Source organism: Carlito syrichta, unplaced genomic scaffold (assembly GCF_000164805.1).
Source record: "Carlito syrichta isolate Samal-C Ts95f unplaced genomic scaffold, Tarsius_syrichta-2.0.1 Scaffold115728, whole genome shotgun sequence".
Lineage (NCBI taxonomy): Eukaryota > Metazoa > Chordata > Mammalia > Primates > Tarsiidae > Carlito > Carlito syrichta.
The window spans coordinates 281,376-301,273 of record NW_007059824.1 but is presented as its reverse complement, the minus strand read 5'-3'; the positions used below and the strand labels follow the sequence as shown (position 1 = coordinate 301,273).

Here is a 19,898-nt window from a genome sequence, read left to right as displayed (position 1 = left end):
CTCCATGGCCGCCACTGCTGTCTTGTGTTTGGTTGGTTGGTTGGTTGGTTGGTTGGTTGGTTGGTTGGTTGGTTGGTTGGTTGTTTTGGGGGGTTGGAGGGTCTGATATTAACAAGCCCTCATTGTTTCCTTCACTCATTTGAGACCAAGATGGTGTCTTTCAAAAAGCGACTTTACCAGGGAATAAAGCTGAAAAAAAGCGACTTTACCAGGGAATAAAGCTGTTCAATATGAGAATATAAATCATAGAAATGAGCAGGTCCACAAAGCCTAGCCTCTGTGTCTGTAAGGGGCTGGCATCCACAACTGCCTGGCTGGCCTTCTCCACAACCACCGTCAGCTCCTTCATTTTTGGAAACATCCAGCCCCAGCCAAATAAATGAAAACAATGCAAAACTATATGAACTAAGCATGAATATTACTCTACCCTCCCATTCTTCTTACCAGCAATGACTGCTACCATCAGGTGGGTGTATATCTTCTGTGAAAATTAACTGTGTGAATTGGAGTCATCTTATCACACCCAACTACATTGGAGTCAAAGACCAAAATAAAAAAAAAACACTTGGGGCACAGAGAGCCTGTTCAGGGATTCTATCCCAAGGCAGCTGACAAAATGATCTGCTACAATCAGTGTTGTTAATTTGATATTTTTAACTGTTAGGAGTACATAATAGTTGTCAATATTTATGGGATACATATGATATTTTGATACAGAGAATGCATAATGGTCAAACCGAGGTAATTGGGATATTCATCACCTCAATTATTTCTCATTTTTTTGTTCCAAGAATATTCTGATTCTACCTTTTTAGTTACTCTTAAATATACAAGTACTTTTAGCTATAGCCTCCCTGCAGTACTTTTGAATACTAGATCTGATTTATTCTATCTAACTGTATTTTTGTACCTGTTAATGATCCTCACTTTATGCCCCATGCCCCACCACCCTTCTCATCCTCTGGTAAACATCATTCTGTTCTCCATCTCCATGAGTTCAATTTTTTTTTTAGCTTCCACACGTAAGGGAGAACATATGATATTTGTTTCTGTGTCTGATTGATTTCACTTAACATAATGACCTCCAGTTCCATTCATGTTGTTGCAAATGATAGGACTTCATACTTTTTTTATGACCGAATAATATTTTATTGTGTTTATTTATTTTATTTTATTTTTTGAGTTGGAGTCTCACTCTGTCACCCAGACTGGAGTGCAGTGGCCGCTCCCGGCCACCGCAGCCTCGACCTGCTGGGCTCCAGCAATCCTTCCGCCTCAGCCTTCCAAGTAGCCGGAATTACAAGCATGCGCTACCACGCCCGGCTGATTTTTGATTTATTGTAGAGATGAGGTCTCGCTGCCCAGGTGGGTCTCGAACCCACGGGCTCAGGCGATCCACTCACCTCAGCCTCCCAAAGGCACGGGATTACAGGCTGAGCCACCGAGCCCGGCTTATTGTGTTTATTTAGGACACTTAATTTGATTCCATATTGTGGTTACTGTGACTAGTTCTGCAAAAAACATGGGAGTGCAGATATCTCTTTAATATACCAATTTACCTTATTTGAACTCTGAAGAGTTGGTCACCTTTGATTAGCCAAAATTAGGTGATGGACATAAGAGTAGTTTATAGTTCGTTCACATATCCATGTGAAAGGTTACAGAGAAACCTCAAGGTCAAACCCACAACATGCGAGGAGGCAGCTTTGGGCTAAACTTGATTTAACAACAGTTTGATAGAGAAGTAGAATGAACAATCATAATATTGCTTGCCAAAAACAGGGAGATGGAAGCATAAAGGGCTGGCTCTAACACCTGCGTGTGTGTGTGCTCACACTCAACATGAGCAGAGATGTAGGAGTGTCCCCACCAGATGCTTATCTGTTTTAGTGGTTGATCTGGAAAAAGTGGGTGGAGGGGATGCTGGTAAGACTATCTAATTCTTGCCAGGACAGGAGCTCACTGGTATAATGACTATCACTTTTTCTTTCTTCCCCAAATCACCTTTAAAAAATTTTTTTTGCTGGGCGCGGTAGCACACATCTGTAATTCCAACACTTGGTGAGGCAGAGGCTAGAGGATTGCCTGAGTCCAGGGGTTCAACTGGCCTGGGCAACTTGGCCAGACCGCGTCTCTACAATAAACCAAAAAATTAGCCAGGCGTTGTAGAACATGCCTGTAGTTCCAGCTACTTGGAAGGCTGAGGTGGAAGGATCGCCTGAGCCCAGCAGGTCGACCCTGGGGTGGCCATGAGCGTGCCACTGCACTCCAGCCTGGGCGACAGAGTGAGACTCCAACCAAAAAAAAAAAATTATCTCTACTATGTCAGAATTCCAAAGGGCCTGATGGGGTGGGTTGTGCCTTCGCCCTGTCTAGCGAGATTGGGGCTGAGTGAAGCAGCTATTTTGCCTTGTGGTAAAAATAGCTCTTTAGTTCTGAGCCTACGTAACTTTACTTTATCTGAGTGGAAGTGGACTGAGGAGGAGGTACTCGTGTTGCTGCCTGAAATCTAGACCACCACAATGGTGATTTTAATATTCTTTGAAAAGTAAAAAAAAAAAAATAAAGAAAAGAGGAAAAAAGGTTGCGTATTAATAGAGAAGAGGAGAAATAAGAGTTAAGCATCAAGGAATGAATAAATGGGTTACACTAACATCTTGAAAGGAGCTGGGAGCATAACATTGTCTATTAACTCAAGTACACCAGATGCTAGAATGGGTGAAGTTATGTATTTGCCAAGACTATTCTTGCTTTTGCAACATGACAAGATAAAGAAAAGCCTGAAAACCTGAGTGACCCCACTCTGGAAGACATTAACACAGTATGAGGGACTGTACTAATCAATAGTGCTTGTATGGAATCCAGTAATGTGGCAATATCTTTTGAGTTGTATGTCCTCTTGATGTAAAGGGAATCGGCCTTGAAGACCAGGGGTGGACTGTGATATTATGAAATATATATTTAGCTGTCATCCCTCTTTTGTGGCATACAACTGCTAAAGTCCTTGGACTTTCCAAAATGCCGTCCTTTGGTACGTTAACACTGATTGCCAGCTTCAGATGGAGCTGGTCATCCCAGAAAGACAAAGGCGTGATTACAGTGTTGGGACTTTCAGCCTAGCCTTGCAACCTCCAGGAAGAAGAAAGGGACTGAAGGTCAAGTTGATCACTGATGGCCAATGGTTTAATCAATCATGCCTATGTAATAAAGCCTCCATAAAAACCCAGAAGGACAGGGGTCGGAGAGCTTCCAGATAACAGCTGAATACATGGAGGTTCCTGGAGGGTGGTGCACAGGCAGCCAGGGAGAGCATGAAGCTCCACCCTCCTTCCCCATCCTTTATCCTACACATCTCTTTATCTGTACCCTTTGAAATATCCTTCACAATAAGCTGGTAACCGTGTTTCCCTGAGTCGTGTGAGCTGCTCCAACAGGACCAAACCCAAAGTGGTGGCTATAGGAACCCAACTTAAAGTCCGTTGGTCAGAAGTTCCAGAAACCCAAATTAGCAACTTGTGTCTGAAGGGTAGAGGGAGAAATCTTGGGGACTGAGTCCTCAACCTGTGGGATCTGAAGTTCCATCAAGGCAGATAGTGTCAGAATGAATGGGAGGACGCCCAGCTGGTGTCTGCTGCAGAACTGATGGATTGATTGCTGGCAGAAAGAAATCCCCAAAGTCTTCTGTGTTGATTATTGTGGTCTGAGAACATTTTGAGAGTTTTTTCCCAAATTTGTGAAATATCTTTTTCCATCTCTTTATTTTCAGTCTATGTATGTCTTTATGAGTAATGTGACTAGGGTCTTGGTTTTTTTAAATCCATTAAGCCACTCTGTCTTTTGATGTGAGAATTCTATCCATTTGCATTCAAGGTTTTTATTGATAGGTAAAGGCTTACTACTGCCATTTTGTTACTTGTTTTCTGGAGTTTTGTTTGTTTGGTTTTGTTTCCTTGTTCTTCCTTCATTCTGTCTTTCCGTGTATAAAAGTGATTTTGTCCATTTTAATTTCTTGCTTTTTATTTCTTATATATCTGTTATAGGTTTTTGTCTTGTGGTTGCTATGTGACTTTCAATATTTTAAGCTGATGAGAACTTTATTCTGATTATGAAAATAAGAAAAAGCACACAAATCAGCAATGTGTACTAAAAAATAATTCTTCACATTAACTCCATTCCCCTTCCTCGCTTTTGGACATGTTGAGATCTCTATATTTCATAAGACTGCCTATCTCTTAAAAAGCAGTCATAGTTATTATCTTTGATAGATCTTTTAGTCTTCCTCTAAAGATAACAGTCAAAGTGTAAGAGTATTCTGTATTTGTGTGTGAATTGTTATTACCAGTGAGTTGTATACCTTCAGCTGATTTCTTGCTGTTTGTTAACACCATTTTCTTTCAGTACAGAGCTACCTCTAGCATTTCTTATAGGACATGTCTGGTGTTGATAAAAACCCTCTGCTTTTGTTTGTCTGGGAAAGTATTTCTCCTTCATGTTTGAAGGATAATTTTTCTGAATATAATATTCTAGGTTGAAAATTCATATCCTTCAGCATTTTGAATGTGTCATCCCACTCTCTCCTACCTGTTAAGTTTCCACTGAGAAGTTTTCTGCCAGATGCATTGGAGTTTCTTTATATGTAATTTTTTTTCTCTTGCTGGTTGTAGGATCCTGTCTTTAGCTTTGAATTTTGAGAGTTTGGTTATGTACCTAGGGGTCATCTTATTTAGATTGAATCTTCTTGATGATCTATGAACATCTTCTACCTTGATATTCATATCTTTTTTTAGGATAGGAGAGTTCTCCATTATTATTATTTCTTTGAATAAACATTCTACCCCAATCTTCTTCTCTCCCTCTCAATTCTTTCTCTCTTCTCTCTCTCTTCCCCCACCCCCCACCTCCCTTCCTCTTTCCCTCCCTCCATGTTCTTTAAGGCTGTTAACTCTTAGATTTGTCCTTCTGAGGCTGTTTTCTGGATCTTGTAAGCATGTTTTATTCTTTTTTCCTTTTTCTCCCTTCACTGTGTATTTTCATATAACTTGTCTTCAATCTCACTAAATCTTTCTTCTGCTTGAACAAATCTACTGTTGAAAGACTCTGAAGCGGTTTTTTCAGTCTATCCATTGAATTTTTCAGTTTCTGAATGTGTTTGCTTTTTTTAACAGCCTCTTTGTTAAATTTCTCTGATAGAATACTGTAACCTGCTCTGTGTTATCCTCAAGTTCATTGAGGTTTGTAAAAACAGCTCTTTTGAATTCCCTGACTGAAGGGTCACATATCTTCATCACTGTAGGATTAATCACTGGTGTCTTAATTAGTTCATTTTCTGAGAGCATGTTTCCCTGAAAAGTTTCTTTTTTGTGAGATGGCATCTCTCTCTGTGTCACCCCGGCTGTAAATGGCACAATCAAAGCTCACTGCAGCCGTGAATCCTAGGTTCAAGTGATCCCTCCACCTCAGCCTATCCTAGATGTTCTTCATGCTTGTGGATGATAGTCAATGTCTGGGCAGTGAAGCGTTAGGTATTTATTCTAATTGCTACAGTCTGGACTTGATTCTATGCATTCTTCTTGAAGAGGTTTTCCACATATTCAAAAAAGGATTGAGTATGATGACCTAAGCCAGTGGTCACTGCAAAGCCCAGAAACACTTTTGCTGACTTTGCTGACTTTTATTGGCATGACTTTGGTGAGCTGACTTTTTAGTTCTTGTGAAGGTATTTTCTTGCATTAATGATTGTTCAATATGCTATTCCTGTGTGGGGACAATCTCTGGAGGGTTCTATTTAGCTATCTTGCTCAATCCTCTCCTGCTGTGATCTCATGACCACTTTACCTACCAGCTGCTGAAATGAACTCCCATGATTCTTGGGCTAGTTCTAGCTACTGCTGTCACTCAATAATCCAAGTTTGCCAGCTCCTAGAACTTTTGCCAATGCCAATGCAATTTTTTTTCCCAAAACAATATATAACATTTCTATTTCTAATAAAACGTAAGGTCTTCTATTTGATCTTCAGAAATACCAAAAAACCACCTCAGTCTGTGTGTATGCATCAAATTGCAATTCTCTTTTCCCAGATAAAATTTTTTGTTAGAAATTTGTCTGTATATTTGCCTCTGACTTTGACATACTTGGTGTCAGAAGTGGGATCCAAAGCAGATTCAGCTTGGTGAGATCAACTGCTCCAGAACTAGACATGCAGTACCCACACTCAGATTCCTTGAGCTCCCCACTTCCACAGGTATCCTCTCCTTAACCTTCCATGAGCCTCCCTGAGATCAAAGTTCCACTTTACTTCAGATAGAGTTCTTATTTTTCTTTGGGATTTGTTTACAAGGGAGGTTTTCCCTCCAAATTATGAAATCTCCTATTCACGAGAGATTTTGTTTCTACTTATTATTAGGTTTTCTGCTTATAAAGGAATTCTTCACTCCTGATAAAGAAGGATTGCCATCCCTCTTGGCAAATACATATTTTATATTTTGGTTTGTTTGAGTCATTTCAAAATAAGATAAAATATTGAAGCATTAAATTCTAACCATAGATTCATGTTTATTTAGTATTAACTTCTTAAGTACTGTAAAAAGATAAAAATAAATGAGTCTATTAATAAAATGTTCAGTTTCACATTAAAATTCTTCTATAAAATATGTTCTTAGAGATTATAAAACACATATTCATAAGATGCTAACTATAACAGTTCAAAAGTATTTATTTCCTGAGTTTTTAACAAATATTATGTTCTAATTAATACATTAAATTATGTATACAAAATGTAAAAAAAAAGCTTGCATGAAAAACAATTGCAAATGATGTCAATAATAATGGGAGGAAAGGGGAATATTTGTCCTAATGTAAAGTGACTGGCTGTTCCAATATATAAAAAAGAGACAGAAAGGAAACTATCGGACAAAGACTGAGAGTTTGAGAAAATAATGGAAAGTCTAAGAATATCAGGTGGGGTTTATAAAGGATAGTCTTGTAAAGGGACATTTGTGTATGATCCAGTTGGTTGGGATTTTTTAAAACTATACATACATTTTCTAAAAATTGAACATTTGTATCAGGCATACAATGACACTGAGCCAGAGACTGATCATCTATGTTCGAAGCAGCAAGGTATTCTTAAAATGTTAATCTGTTCTTAGTTTAAAAAAAAAAAAGAGTAAGTTTCCATTATAATTCTAAAATCTGTTTCTTCACATTTTCAATCATTTTCTGAACTCTAGTTTTTTTCTATTGCACATTTCCTACCTAACTTCAAGTTGGAAGAGTTAACTTCTCTATTTAAAATGATAATTTTATTTCTCAAGGAAAGATTTTCTTCTTAAAGCATTTTAGATTCACATTTCAAGGGTTCAGCATTTTTAGCATCTCACCACAAGTGATTTACAGCTCACACATAATCTTCTTCAACATTTCTTACTTCTGTCCTTGAAAGGTGCATCTTTTGCTTACTAAAGTGGTGATTCCCTCCCTCAACTTTCTACCAGTTCTGGTAGCTTTTTTTTTCAGGTTGAATTCTGCAATTGTGGCCTGACACAAAGTGTAAAACTTGATCCTATACTCTTCACTTTTCTTGGTGTTCCTAACTTTTTCTATATAACCAGACATTTTCACAAGCTTTTATCTTCTAGGAGCTGTGTATTCCCCTGCACAAGGTACTAGATTTTTTGTTTGCATTATTCTTCTAATATATGGTATACACTCATAACCTTAGACACATCCTTTCACTGAATAGTTAAGTTCAATTATTTTTCAAGAGTTTTAACTTTCTGATCATCTAAACAGGCTTCCCATAAAGGGAAACTGTCATACTACAGGAGGTTTTTGTTTTGTTTTGTTTTGTTTTGAATTGGAGTCTCACTCTGTCGCCCAGGCTGGAGTGCAGTGGCACACTCACAGCCACTCCAGCGTAAACCTGCTGGGCTCCAGTGAGTCTTCCACCTCAGTCTTTCAAGTAGCCAGAACTACAGATGTGCACTACCACACCTGACTAATTTCAGATTTATTGTACAGATGAGGTCTCACCAAGTCTTCTGGGATGGTCTCGAACCCATGGGCTCAGGCAGTCCATCTGCCTCAGCCTCCCAAAGTGCTGAGTTTGCAGGCTGAGTACTGAGCCCAGCTGGCTTTTCTTTACCTTATAAATAGTGAGCCTAAGAAACAGAGATGTTGTGCTTGAAGATAATTTCTTGCCAAACATGGTGGCATGCTGTTTTTCACAGCGACTGCTCCATTTTATAGTCGACCAAGAATAGAGTTCAAGTTTCTCTACATCCTCACCAACACTTACAGTTGTCTGGGGCTTTTTCTTTTGATGATAACCATCCTAATGAGAGTGCAGTGCTATCACACTGAGGTTTTGATCGGCACTTCTTAAGGCCCACAGTGCCCATGGGCCTAGAGGCAGGATGGACAGAGCTCTAGCACATGGCACACTAAAAATGGGAAGGGGACTGGAATAACGTGGCCTCTGCTGCTTTCAGTAACCACAACAGAGGCTGCATTAACAATCAGACAGTGAACTGCTAGTGGACATGAGACTTGGAATATGCCACTGAAGAAAAGGGGAGAACCCAGAAGGGCTCTCTACTCAAGAGGTTTCAGAGGGGAGTAGAATTGTTTCCTGAAGACCAGTCAACAAGGGAAGTCCTGCCATCCTTAACCAAGAACTACTTGCTGACCAGACCATGGGTGGCCAGGATCCTGAGGAGTCTGTGACGAAACTTCTGACCAGTGAAGGCATAGATGAGGGGATTGAGGCAGCAGTGGAGGAAGCCCAGAATCTCAGTGGTATCCAGGGCCCAGGAGATGTCCTTGACTCGCACACAGGTGTCCTGGATCACCCGGATCCTCATGAGGGTGTCTGTGAGCAGGACCAGGTTGTAGGGCAGCCAGCAGAGCAGGAAGATGAGGACGACAGCAAAGATGACCCACATAGCCCGGTGCTTCTGCCCCACGTGAGCCTTGAACAGCGTGTGCAGGGTGAATCCATAGCAGAACAGCATAACTGACAGAGGCAAAATGAAGCCAAAAGTGTGTGGCAGGATCCTCAATACCATCCGCCATTTTGCTGTACTGTTGCCCATGTCCTCATAGCAGACTGGGCCAGACATAGGTGGGTAGATGGCCTTTCGGAAAAGTAAGATGGGCAGGGACAGCAGCAGGGACAGGGCCCACATGCCCAGACATACAAACTTGACCAAGTGGCGCTTCTGGGTCAGTGTGCGCATGGCGTGGACGATGGCCAGGTAGCGGTCCACACTGATGCAGGCCAGTAGTAGAATACCACAGTAGAAGTTGACTGCCTTCAGGAATGAGACCACCTTGCATAAGGCTGTGCCCAAAGTCCAGTTAACCCTGAAGGCAGCCCAGATGGGCAAGGTGAGGGCAAAGAGCAGGTCGGCCAAAGCCAGGTTCAGTAGGTAGACGTCAATGGCAGAGCGGCTGATCCTGCTGTGTAGGATGACCAGCGTCACCAGGGAGTTTCCCAGCAGGCTCAGCAGGAACACTACAGCACAGGTGAAAATCATAACATATCTGTTGATTTCCAGGGATTCTAACACACATGGGGCAGAATCAGGTGGAATTAAGGGCAGTCCACTGCTATAATTGTAATTACTTAAATATTGATTGAAGAGATCTTCCAAGCTGTCATTATCCCAGTTAAAATCTTCCATTTTTTATGTAAACTTAAGTCTTTGCCTATAGAAGAAAGATGAGTGTTAGTGGACAGTAAATTCTCCCCAGATCTTGCCCATCCATCCAGGTAACAGGGGTAGGATTCTTTGCCTTGACTTGTATAGTACATGGAAGTAATTTTCCCTTCTTTTTTTAAGTGGCAGATTATCAGAAAGGTTTTGTGATATATGTGATAAATGGTACATTTTAAGAAAAGACTGTAGTTTCCTTCAATATCAGAGAGAACTTCTTAGCATTTTCCATGACATTGCCATCACCTAATATTTTATAGAAAGTTCCCTTTGGATAACCTCAACATGACAATGGGTGCCACTTGGATCACTAATGGGGAGCATCTTTGGCTGTACATGTGGGATTGAATGGCCAGCAATGTGACATATCATTCAGTTCTTAATAAGAAAGCATCCTTGCTTACCTAATAAGTTTACCAGTAGAAAGAAATCAGTTTGACTCTAGAGCTGAGAGGTGAATCCCTTTCTCCAACTCTCTGAAAATTATTTTAAAAGAAATCTTTTGGAAAACAGTTTGAGAAATAGCACCATGGAGTTTCAGAAGGCTCAAGCTAGAAGAAACTTTAGTCGATTAGCAAGGCCCAGCAGTTCTCATTTGGAAAGAGGTTGACCTGGTCTGAGAGTATGAGTGTAGTTTGAAAAAGTACAGTATAATTCAAGGCAAAATGGCAGTAATAAAATTTTTAAAATATATTAAAATGATAAGAATGCAGGCGACAGTTTCTCCTAGTGGGTAGAAATGTAACAGATTATTTGGGAAGCCATATTCTGCCACATGGGAGAAGCAGAGACAGTCAGTCTACTCCCCCAATAAAGGGGAAAATGCAGGAAGTAGAGAAGACAGCACACTACCCTTGTTTGGTGGCACTCCAGCCCTGCTGGGGCCCGTCCGGTCCTGCAAGTGTGCACCTTCATCCACCCATGACTCCCTTTTTCTCCCCAGATTTAATCTACCTCCCTGGACTCTGCCCTCGCTGCAGGGATGGCAGAGATTCCTCTCTGGGAAAGCCTAAGTATAAAGGGAGGGCTACACCACTGGAAATGTTACCCCAGTTTCTCAAAGAAACGGAAATACGTAAATCAGTCGCCATACTTGCTTCCTTTCTAACCACAAAATACATCATCATCCAGTCATTTCTCTAGAGCAAGATATGATCATCTATGACCATACCCAAGTCTATAACCCACCCTAGAATGGAACCCAGTGTCAAAGAAGAAACAGGAAGTGAACAGTTCGCACTCACCAGGCTGGGCTCACTGATAAAGAGACACACAAGAACAGTGTGGGTGTGGTTGTAGGAGAAGTCGGAAACTCATAGGCTGCTGGCGGGAATGTGAGATGAGCAGCTGCTTTGGAAAATTTTGGCAGTTGTTCAAACATTTAATCAGAGAGACACCATATAAGCTAATCTTAAAACATGCAGAAGAAAATTGAAACCCATATTGAAGCCTCACGGAAAATTTACACTAATCTTCACAGCATCAATCACAGGTCTGTCTAGCCCTCGCGAGGTTAACCAGCAAGCAAAATCCAGAGTGGGCCTAGAGGAGAAGACAGAACCTCAGAACCTTTGCAGGAGGCAGCCTCTGGGCAGCTGAGAGTTGGCCGTGAGGGAGGGCACGAGCATAGCATCAGACTTTGTACTCCTCACACCCTGGCTGGGAGAGGGGCCCTATGAGTCCTGTCTGTGCCCTCATCCCAGGCCAGAGACCAGAGCTTCCCGAACCCCCTTTCTGGTGTCAGAGAGTTCCTCAGTTCCAAGAATCCCAGGCCATCAGCATCCCAAGAGACCGTGCCGGTCATCCCCTCGAAACACATCCCAGCCCAGAAATCCTTCCAAGCCCTTGTCCAGACTCTGTTTGAACTCCCCCATGAGGATGAGAAGCTCACTGCCTTCCACAGCAGCCCACCCTCCCGCTGGCCCAGCAAGGTCCTTAGGAGGCTTTTTCCTAAGCTGAGTCAAGCATTCACCTATGATCTCTGCTTCCTTCAAACAAACTGAAGTGCATTCTGCCCTCCTGCTTCCTGCTTCTACGTCAGTAGAAACAGGACCCTGAGGTTCTCAAACTCCAGGTCTTCAGCCACAGCACATCCGATAACAGAGGAATGTCACAAGACACTATGATCGTCCCTAAACCCATATGCATCCCAGCCTGGGTCCCACTCCACCAGGCCACCAGTGTCTCCGTGTCTATACTTCCTGACATGGTCACCCTAGTGGAAGCACTGCCCTACAGTTTTGAGAGAGGTCAAATGTGAAGAAACCTGGGATGAGGGATGGGAAAGGACAGCCAGCGGAGCTCAAGGCCAGGAGCTTGGAGCTGAGAGTCCCGGGAGGCCTCCACTCCCACCCAAGATCTCAGCTCCAGACCCCACTGCTGACTCCCAGCTCTGGCAGTCCTGCTGGACTGGCCAAGACCCTTCCAACCCGGCCCAGGCCACTCTTCCCTGGCTCCTTGCCCTCCATGGGCAGCAGGGTCTAGGCCAGCCCCATGCTGGGTCCCCAACACTGACCCCATTGAGGGCTCTCCCCATCCAATTCTATTTCAGTCCAGTTTCCCCCACTCTCCCTCCCTTACCCTGGGCCAGCCATGTCAGGCAGAAGGTGCCTGGGTTATAGCAAGCCTGAGATCCTGGGGACAGCTGAGCTGGGGGAAGATGGGAGTAGCTTCCTGCTGACAGGGGCGGGGGCAACCTAAGAGCAAGTCTGAGCCACAGTGGTCCCCATCCCACTCCAGCAACTTCAGGAGGAGAACAGAGAACGTTCCCCCACATCCTTACCACCTGCCTCTGGTCTGCTTCACTGAAGGGGCACTTGGGTCTTTCGGAAGAACATCTCTGTCCCCATTGACTCCAGAACCCTCATTTCCTGTCCCCACTCCTATTCTCACCCTACAGCCACCTGCCTTTCTGTCCTCCCATCCAACTCCTTCCCATTCCTCATCCATTTTAACCACCCCTTGAACTCACCACCTGCAAAAGGCCTAGCCTGGAAGCACAGTTGGCTTCTCAGGGTTGCCCCTCAGTTACCCCTTCTCAGTTTCCTCCTCTAGGTCAGTATCCAGCCGAAAATACCTGGGCAGGCTGTCCTGGAACTGAATCAGGGGTAGAGAACAGACACAGAGGACAGCCCTGCGTGGATTCGCCAGCCTGGAAAGGGGTGGCAGGCAGGGCATCAGAGTCAGAGGAGGAGAGGAGGGTGGGGAGGAAGGAGGGCAGTGGAGGCAGCGCCCATGTCTGATAATTAACCACCTGAAGCCGGGCTCGGTGGCTCAGCCTGTAATCCCGCGCCTTTGGGAGGCTGAGGTGAGTGGATTGCCTGAGCCCGCGGGTTCGAGACCCGTCTGGGCAACTTGGCAAGACCTCATCTCTACAATAAATCAAAAACTTAGCGGGGCGTGGTAGCACGTGCCTGTAGTTCCAGCTACTTGGAAGGCTGAGGCAGAAGGATCACTGGAGCCCAGCAGGTCGAGGCTGCAGTGGCCGGGAGAGGACACTCCGCTCCAGTCTGGATGACAGAGTGAGACTCCAACTAAAATAAAAAAAGTAACCACCTGGATTAGCCAATACTGCCCAGAGGGATAGGAAGGAGTAAGAGCTGGTGACTGGAGAGGGGGACAAAGCTTTCATGCCAGGCTGTGCCCACAGCAAAGAAAGCAGGGCCCGGGCTGAGGAGCAGAGTGGGGGAAATTGCTTTGAGCCTTACCCTTGCCAGGCCCACCTCCCTGAAGCCTAGGTTGGCCCCCTGGGAGCAGACATAGCCCCAGGGAGGAAAAGGGTCCCTGGCAGCACTCAAGAAATAAAGTAGAAAAACACTGTGTTCACCTCATGGCCCAGGCATGAGCAGGCAAGTAGCAGAGAAGACGCCCATCCTTCCCTGCCCTTGGTTTCCGTTTCCCACCCACTCCCCAAACTGATCAGTCCCAAGCAACCACTGATACCAGCAATATCTCAACAAGCAAAACTTCTAACAGGGTCTGTCGTTGAACTCAGGGACAGCCACACCCCAGTCATCCCTGTCAGAAACATCTGCAGACAGGGGACTGGCAGATTGGCTTCTTCAGGCCTGGCTGAGCCCAGAGACATGGAACCAGACAGGTGGACCTCACCTTCCCCTCATGTACGCCCTGATCTCTCTTGACAGCATTAACACCAACAGCCCATCAGTCCTGACCCTCCACCCCCCTACACACACACACACACACACACACACACACACACGCATACACACACACACACACTCACTCACTCACTCACCTTTCCTGCAGAGGAACCACTGAATGGGGTGGTCCCTGGACAGGAACAGTCGCCAGATGGGGACAGCTACTGTAGCTGGCAAGAAGCTGGTTGTCCAGGGGAAGGTGGTGAGTAAGCCTGTGTCAGGCAGGGAGCAGGGTGCCAGGAGAAGGGCTGGTCCCAGGGCCACTGCTGCAGTGACTGAGCAGAGGGTCCTATTGGCCTGGCTCCCTCCCCAGCCGGCCCATGGCAAGGCCAGCAATACACCACATCCTTCCCAGAGTCAGCAGCAATTGGTCCCCATCCACCAGCCACGCCCCCTTTAACCACTGGGCCTCTGCTGGCAACACTCTGCCTAGCTCTGGCCAGCCTGGGGGAGGGCACAGACACCTGGGCGAGTTGCCAGGAAGTGTGAATTCCCCTCCTTCTACCACTGGCTCAGCAGCGTCCCTGGGGACCTGAGGGTGGTACCAGAGGGCTTGGGGCAAGGAATAGGGAAAGGGCCAGACAAAGCTCAGAGCCCCAAGTGGACCAGGATCCCATGAAAGAGGCACAGCTGTGAAAAAATGGCCACAGGGCTGCCCGATGGGGAAGGATGTCTACTGAGATGGTGGTAATGATAACAATAATACTACAGCAAGTCTCCACTTTTCTAGAGCACTCTGTCTTGTGCTGCGTTCACCTCATTTTGTGATGACAGAGGAGATTCAATGATAGTAGCGATGGTACAGTTCCCACAAACCCTTCCACCAGCTTTCCCTAAAGTGAACATCTTATGTCATCTGCTACATTTGTCAAAACAAATGAACCAGTTTTCTTTCTAATGTCCATTTTCTGTTCTAGAATCCAATGCACGTTGCATTGAGTTGTCATGACTTCAAATGTCCTTCAGAAGGTGACAGATTTTCAGTTTCCTTGTTCTGTGGGTCTTTTCTTTCACAAATATCACACATCTTGATAACTGTTGATGCAATAGTAACTTCTAGACTCTACGGGCTGAGTACATGGGCACACGGGTGTGTTTAGTCAACAAGAAGTCTGTTCACTTGTCTGTATTACGAAATGCGTACTTCACCACATGCCCTGGGAGGAAGGCCTGAAGCCACTACATCTTGGTGAGAAGAGGGGAGTCATTCTCATCCCTTCCTGCTCTTTCTCACCCACCTCCAAGCCGTCTCCACATCCCATCCCTCCTCCGAGTCAGTCCTGTCCTCACTGAGCAGGTGAACAGACTAAGGAACATGTCGCTCCCCCCTCAGGGCTTCACTGTGCTCATTTGTGAAATGCAGGGGTGGATGCATCAGAGCCACAGGTGGGTTTGAAAGGGTAAACGACATTGTGTGTGAGTGTGTGTGTGGGTGGATGTGTGTGCACGTGTGCCTGCAATTTTCCCAAGCAGGAGCATTCGCAGGATCCATCCAATTCTCAAAGAGATCTGTGTCCTCAAAAGGTTCAACCACTCACAGAGATAATTGCCAGCTTTTGGTCTAGGATTCCACATGACTAGAGAGAGAGGAAGAGGAGTTCACTCAACCCCAGGAGAGGGAGTCAGAGGGACACTAGAACTTCCAAAAGTAGTGCAGGCCCCACAACCTGAATGCAGGACCTGCTCCCCAGAGAAGTTCTAACCTCAGTGAGACTGTGGGCTGACAGAAGCAGAGTCCGGTAGAGCTATCCCAGGGCTGGCTTGGGAGGGGAGGCGGCAGCCTGGGGTCTCCTCCCTTCTGCTCCTGCCACCATCAACAAGCACACACTTATCTTAGGACACCACAGAGAGAACAGAGGTGAGGCTGGCACCTGGAGATGCCCGCCAGGCCCTTAGTGCCCAGGTTAGAGAAGATCCGATGGCAAGGCTCAGGAGGGATGCCAACCCCACCCTCTTTTTCCTGAGGCTGACATGTGGGACCAAAGAAAGGTTTCGAGTGCAGGACAGTCATGAGACCAGGAGAGGCCAGCTGGGATTGGCAGGCCCCACAGCTGGAGGATCTAAACCAAGGCTGGACTCAGATTTGGAGCCAAGGCAGGCACCCTGCTCAAAACCTAGAGGAGGAGCAGACCCAAATTCAGGCCAAGAGAAGAGAGAGGTGTAGGCCATAGGGCATGTGGGGACAAGCCAGCCCCAGAGAGAAAGGAGAATACGAAGACTTAGGAAGACGGCTTAGGAGGACGAGTGGGCAACATGGCACGGGAAGAGGGGGATAAGGCCTGGGCAGTAGATGGCTCCCCTGAGGGGAGGGGAGAACATCCAGGCTGGGAGTGGACACAGGAAACAGGAGCCCACTGGTGGCTTAAGGACAGAAGCTGGGCCTGTGGAAGGGCCTGGGGCAGGAATGGGGGTGTGTCTGCAGCAGGACTGTCAGTAAGAGTGACCTTGGCTGGCAGCCCAGATGCTGGGCAACTGCTGAGCCCTGGCTTCTGAGGGATGATGCTCAGGAGACAGGTATCCACCCCAAGAACATGGATGTCACACTTCCTCTAGGGAGGGCCCAGGGGATGGTCACAGGCTGTTGTCTCCTTGGCCGCTGAGGTCCCCTGACAGCAGTCCTGTGAATGGGAGCTGGGGAAGTGGGGGGGACAGTCACCCACAACAGCATCACTCCCTGGAGCAGAGCCCACTCGCAGTCTGGCTAAAGTTTGATCCCTGCAGGAAGAGCAGGGACTGAGTCACGGGCAAGCTCCAGGCTCTCTCAAGAGTCTGCTCAGAAACCAACTCATCTGAATGCAGACAGACACTCGTCCCCATCCGTGTCCCTGCTGCTGTCACACACTACACTGGCACACACATCCTCCCCCTCCTTCTCCCCTTGATCATCCACCTCCAGGGCTCTGGTTCCTTCCTCCATTTCAGGCCCAACAGCCTGTCTCTGTCGCTGCCCATCCTCGCATGGCCCATCAGGCACCCCACCCCCAGGTCAAAACTGGTTAGTGGGGTGAGGAGGCAAAGCACAGTAGGGAGCCCAGGAGGTCCACCAAGAGATCTGAGCTCACAGACCAGAACGAGACCAGAGAGCAACATAGTCTAGACGATCCCAACCCCCCACCTGGAGCTCTACCAGCCTTGGGATAGGAGCTCTCAGCAAAAGTCTAGGTGTCCCTGCCAGGGTGCTCAGCACCCACCCCAAAATACAGGAACCAGCTTCAGACTCCCAGATGGAAGGATATGACATAGGGACAGATCAGGAATGGACACTGTGATCTCACCTCCCTTGACCCCTTCAAGGACAGAGGTGAGTTCATGAGACTCAGAGGCAGGAGACATCCTGATGACCCCTGGGGCCCATAGTCTGGAAGTTCTGCCATGTTACACCCATTCCCTGGACCCTCTGACCCCTTGCAAGATCCCCAAAGCAGTCGTCTGGGTGCTCAATCCATAGCCCCAGGCCTCACCCCAACTCCCCCTGGCCCTAAGTGAGGCTCAGGCCTCCATCTGAATAACACTGAGGACACCAGCCATGTGAGGGCTCAGGTAACACCCACGCCCCAACAGGCTTGGCCCTCCCCACGATGGGTCCTGGGGTGACAGCTCGTGCTAGAGCTTGTGAAGGTGGAGTGTTCGGTTTACAGTGCCCAGTCCTGCGCCTGGCACTGTGCACCAAGGCCACAAGTTTGCCCCCGTCTGTGCCCTGGGGACATCCAGATGAGTGGGCAGAGGACTCACTTGGGCACACACTGCACATACACACACACACACACACACACACACACTGGCTTCACTGGCTGCCCCTGAGCAGGGGGCTGGGATAGGACCACAGGGTCTCTTTGTGTCACCCCATCTCTGGGCCACAGGTAGAGGAAGTAAGACACCCCCAGAACCCAAAACAATGCAACACACAAGTGTCAGGAGGCTGCCACCTTCCAGCCCCAACAGGAAGGGGGGTGGGATCATGCAAGAAACCAAGAGAGGAGATATCCTGTCCCTGGTGACTCCAGCACTTCCTCCTCCTCCTCTCCCTGGGGGAAATCCAGTGCCCACACCTACCCCCGGCCTGGTGGTTCCCCAACACACACGCCACACCCAGACATCCTGCTCCCAGCTCAGGCCCAGCCCCACCTGGGTCAGGTTCCCACACACACAGAATGAGGGGTGAGGGGCCAGCTATCCCCACTGTCCTGGGGTAGTCCTTGGTCTGGTGAGGCCCTCCTGGCTCAGAAAGCCCCCTTCCTTCTGACTCCAGAGCCCTGGTCAAGGGACACGACCACAGCTGCCCCATAGACCAGCTCAGAAGAAATTAACCCTTTCCCGGCCTTACCACAGCATTCCAGTCCTGCCCCTTCTAGGGCAGCTCCTAACCCTCACCTGAACTATTTGTCCTCCTAGAGGTCAGGTCCCATACCACCCTCCTCCCAAGGGCACAAAAGATCCAGGTGAGCCCTCCTGGCTACCCCTTTACCTGGGCAGTCTACCTTGTTGCACCTTCCAAGGGCTGACCAGCACTGTTCTGGCTCCTCGCCTGTCTCAGGTGCTCAGGGCTCTGCCAGCCACCAGCTCCAGACTGAGGTGCGCCCCTCCGCACCTGCTCCAGAGTCCCCAAGGCACTAACTAAAGCAGTAGCCTCCTCTTCACCTGGGCAGAATCCCCAGGCTCCAGCACTAGGCCCAAAGGGCCAGGGACCTCATGAGGGAAACGAGGACTTCTCCGGCCCTCCCTGGCCTGGATTGGTACCTTCTAGGCCCGCAGGCCAGGAGCGGGGAATGCGGGGCCTGGTGAGGGGCTGGCTTATGATGGGACAACTGGGAGAAAAAGGCAGAAGACTTGGGAAGAAGGACTGGGTGCAGACAGGCTGAGTTGGAAGGGCAAGAAAGAGATCTGGGCACGGCAGGAGAGGCATGGAACAGAGAAGGGAAGATGATGAGGAAGAGACAGGAATGAGAAACAGAGACATGACATGGAACATTGAGACAGGTGGACAGGGCAAAGGGCAGATGGGATTGGGCAATTCTTGTGCCTGTGTTGACATGTGGTTCCTGGGATTTGTGGAAACAGCCATCCTCCCAGATCCCTGCTCCTCGGTTTTCTGCCCCAGTACTACCTCCTGGACCAGCCCAGCCTAGAGAAATGAGGACCCAGAGTGGAAAGACCCCAGCCTCAAGGAGACAGGGCACTGCCGGGGTGGGAGGGCCCTAGCCCCCCGGATGACCCTCCTGGCCCAGGGCTGGACATAGCCTCTCACTGGGGATTTCACCATCATCCTTCTGGGAATGGGAACCAGGACCGGGAGGAGGGCCAGCACCCATGGGGACTGAGGTGGAGAGAAGGAAGGAGACACTTGATAGGACCCTTGTCCTGGCCAGCCCCAACTGTCCCACACTCCGACCAAGTGACGGTGAAGTGACAACCTCCAGTGTGTGGGGTGGGCCAGCTCCACAGCCTCCTTCTGCCACCTGGTGGCAACAGGGAAGAAAAGCAAGAGCAATAGATGAACAGAGAATCTGTGACCACCAAGGGTGCGTCTGCATTTAACCCATCTACCCTCTGACCGCCAGCCAGGTCTACCTGAGGGAATCCTCTCCCATCTCACCATTCTGCCCCAGGGCCCTGGTTCCTTCTCCTGCCACTTCCCCCCTTGGTGTCTTTTCCTCCTCCCTCTCAGAACCAGCTTCCCCCTCCAGGATGCTGAACTGAGCCTGAGTCACTTCCCTGGCGGCAAACCCTGGGAGAGGCTGTGCAGGACCCACAGCCACTAGGGACGGACTCAGGCTGCAGAGCCCATTCTCTGCCCCAGCCAGCCGCCTCCAACGTGAGTAGTAGGGGGAGCCCTGGGTCTGAGGAGGGGGTAGGGGCTGGGAAAGGGGATTGACACCGGGAACCAGGGGTGAGGGAGGGGAGGGGACACTTCCAGCTGTTGGTGAATTTCCTGGAGGATCAGGGCTGAAAGGGACCGCAGAGACCATCAGTCCAACCCCTTTGGTCTACAGATGGGGACTCAGAGGCTCAAGGAGGGTG

At 47.7% G+C, this 19,898-nt stretch overlaps 1 protein-coding gene across 1 annotated transcript; it reads right to left on the bottom strand.

The window, feature by feature from the left end:
• Positions 1-8,676: 8,676 nt before the first annotated feature.
• LOC103276381 (C-X-C chemokine receptor type 2-like) lies at positions 8,677-9,684 on the bottom strand. Its single transcript, XM_008073790.2, has one exon. It carries the CDS (start codon positions 9,682-9,684, stop codon positions 8,677-8,679), a length of 1,008 nt encoding a protein of 335 aa, XP_008071981.2.
• Between the last annotated feature and the right edge of the window lie 10,214 nt (positions 9,685-19,898).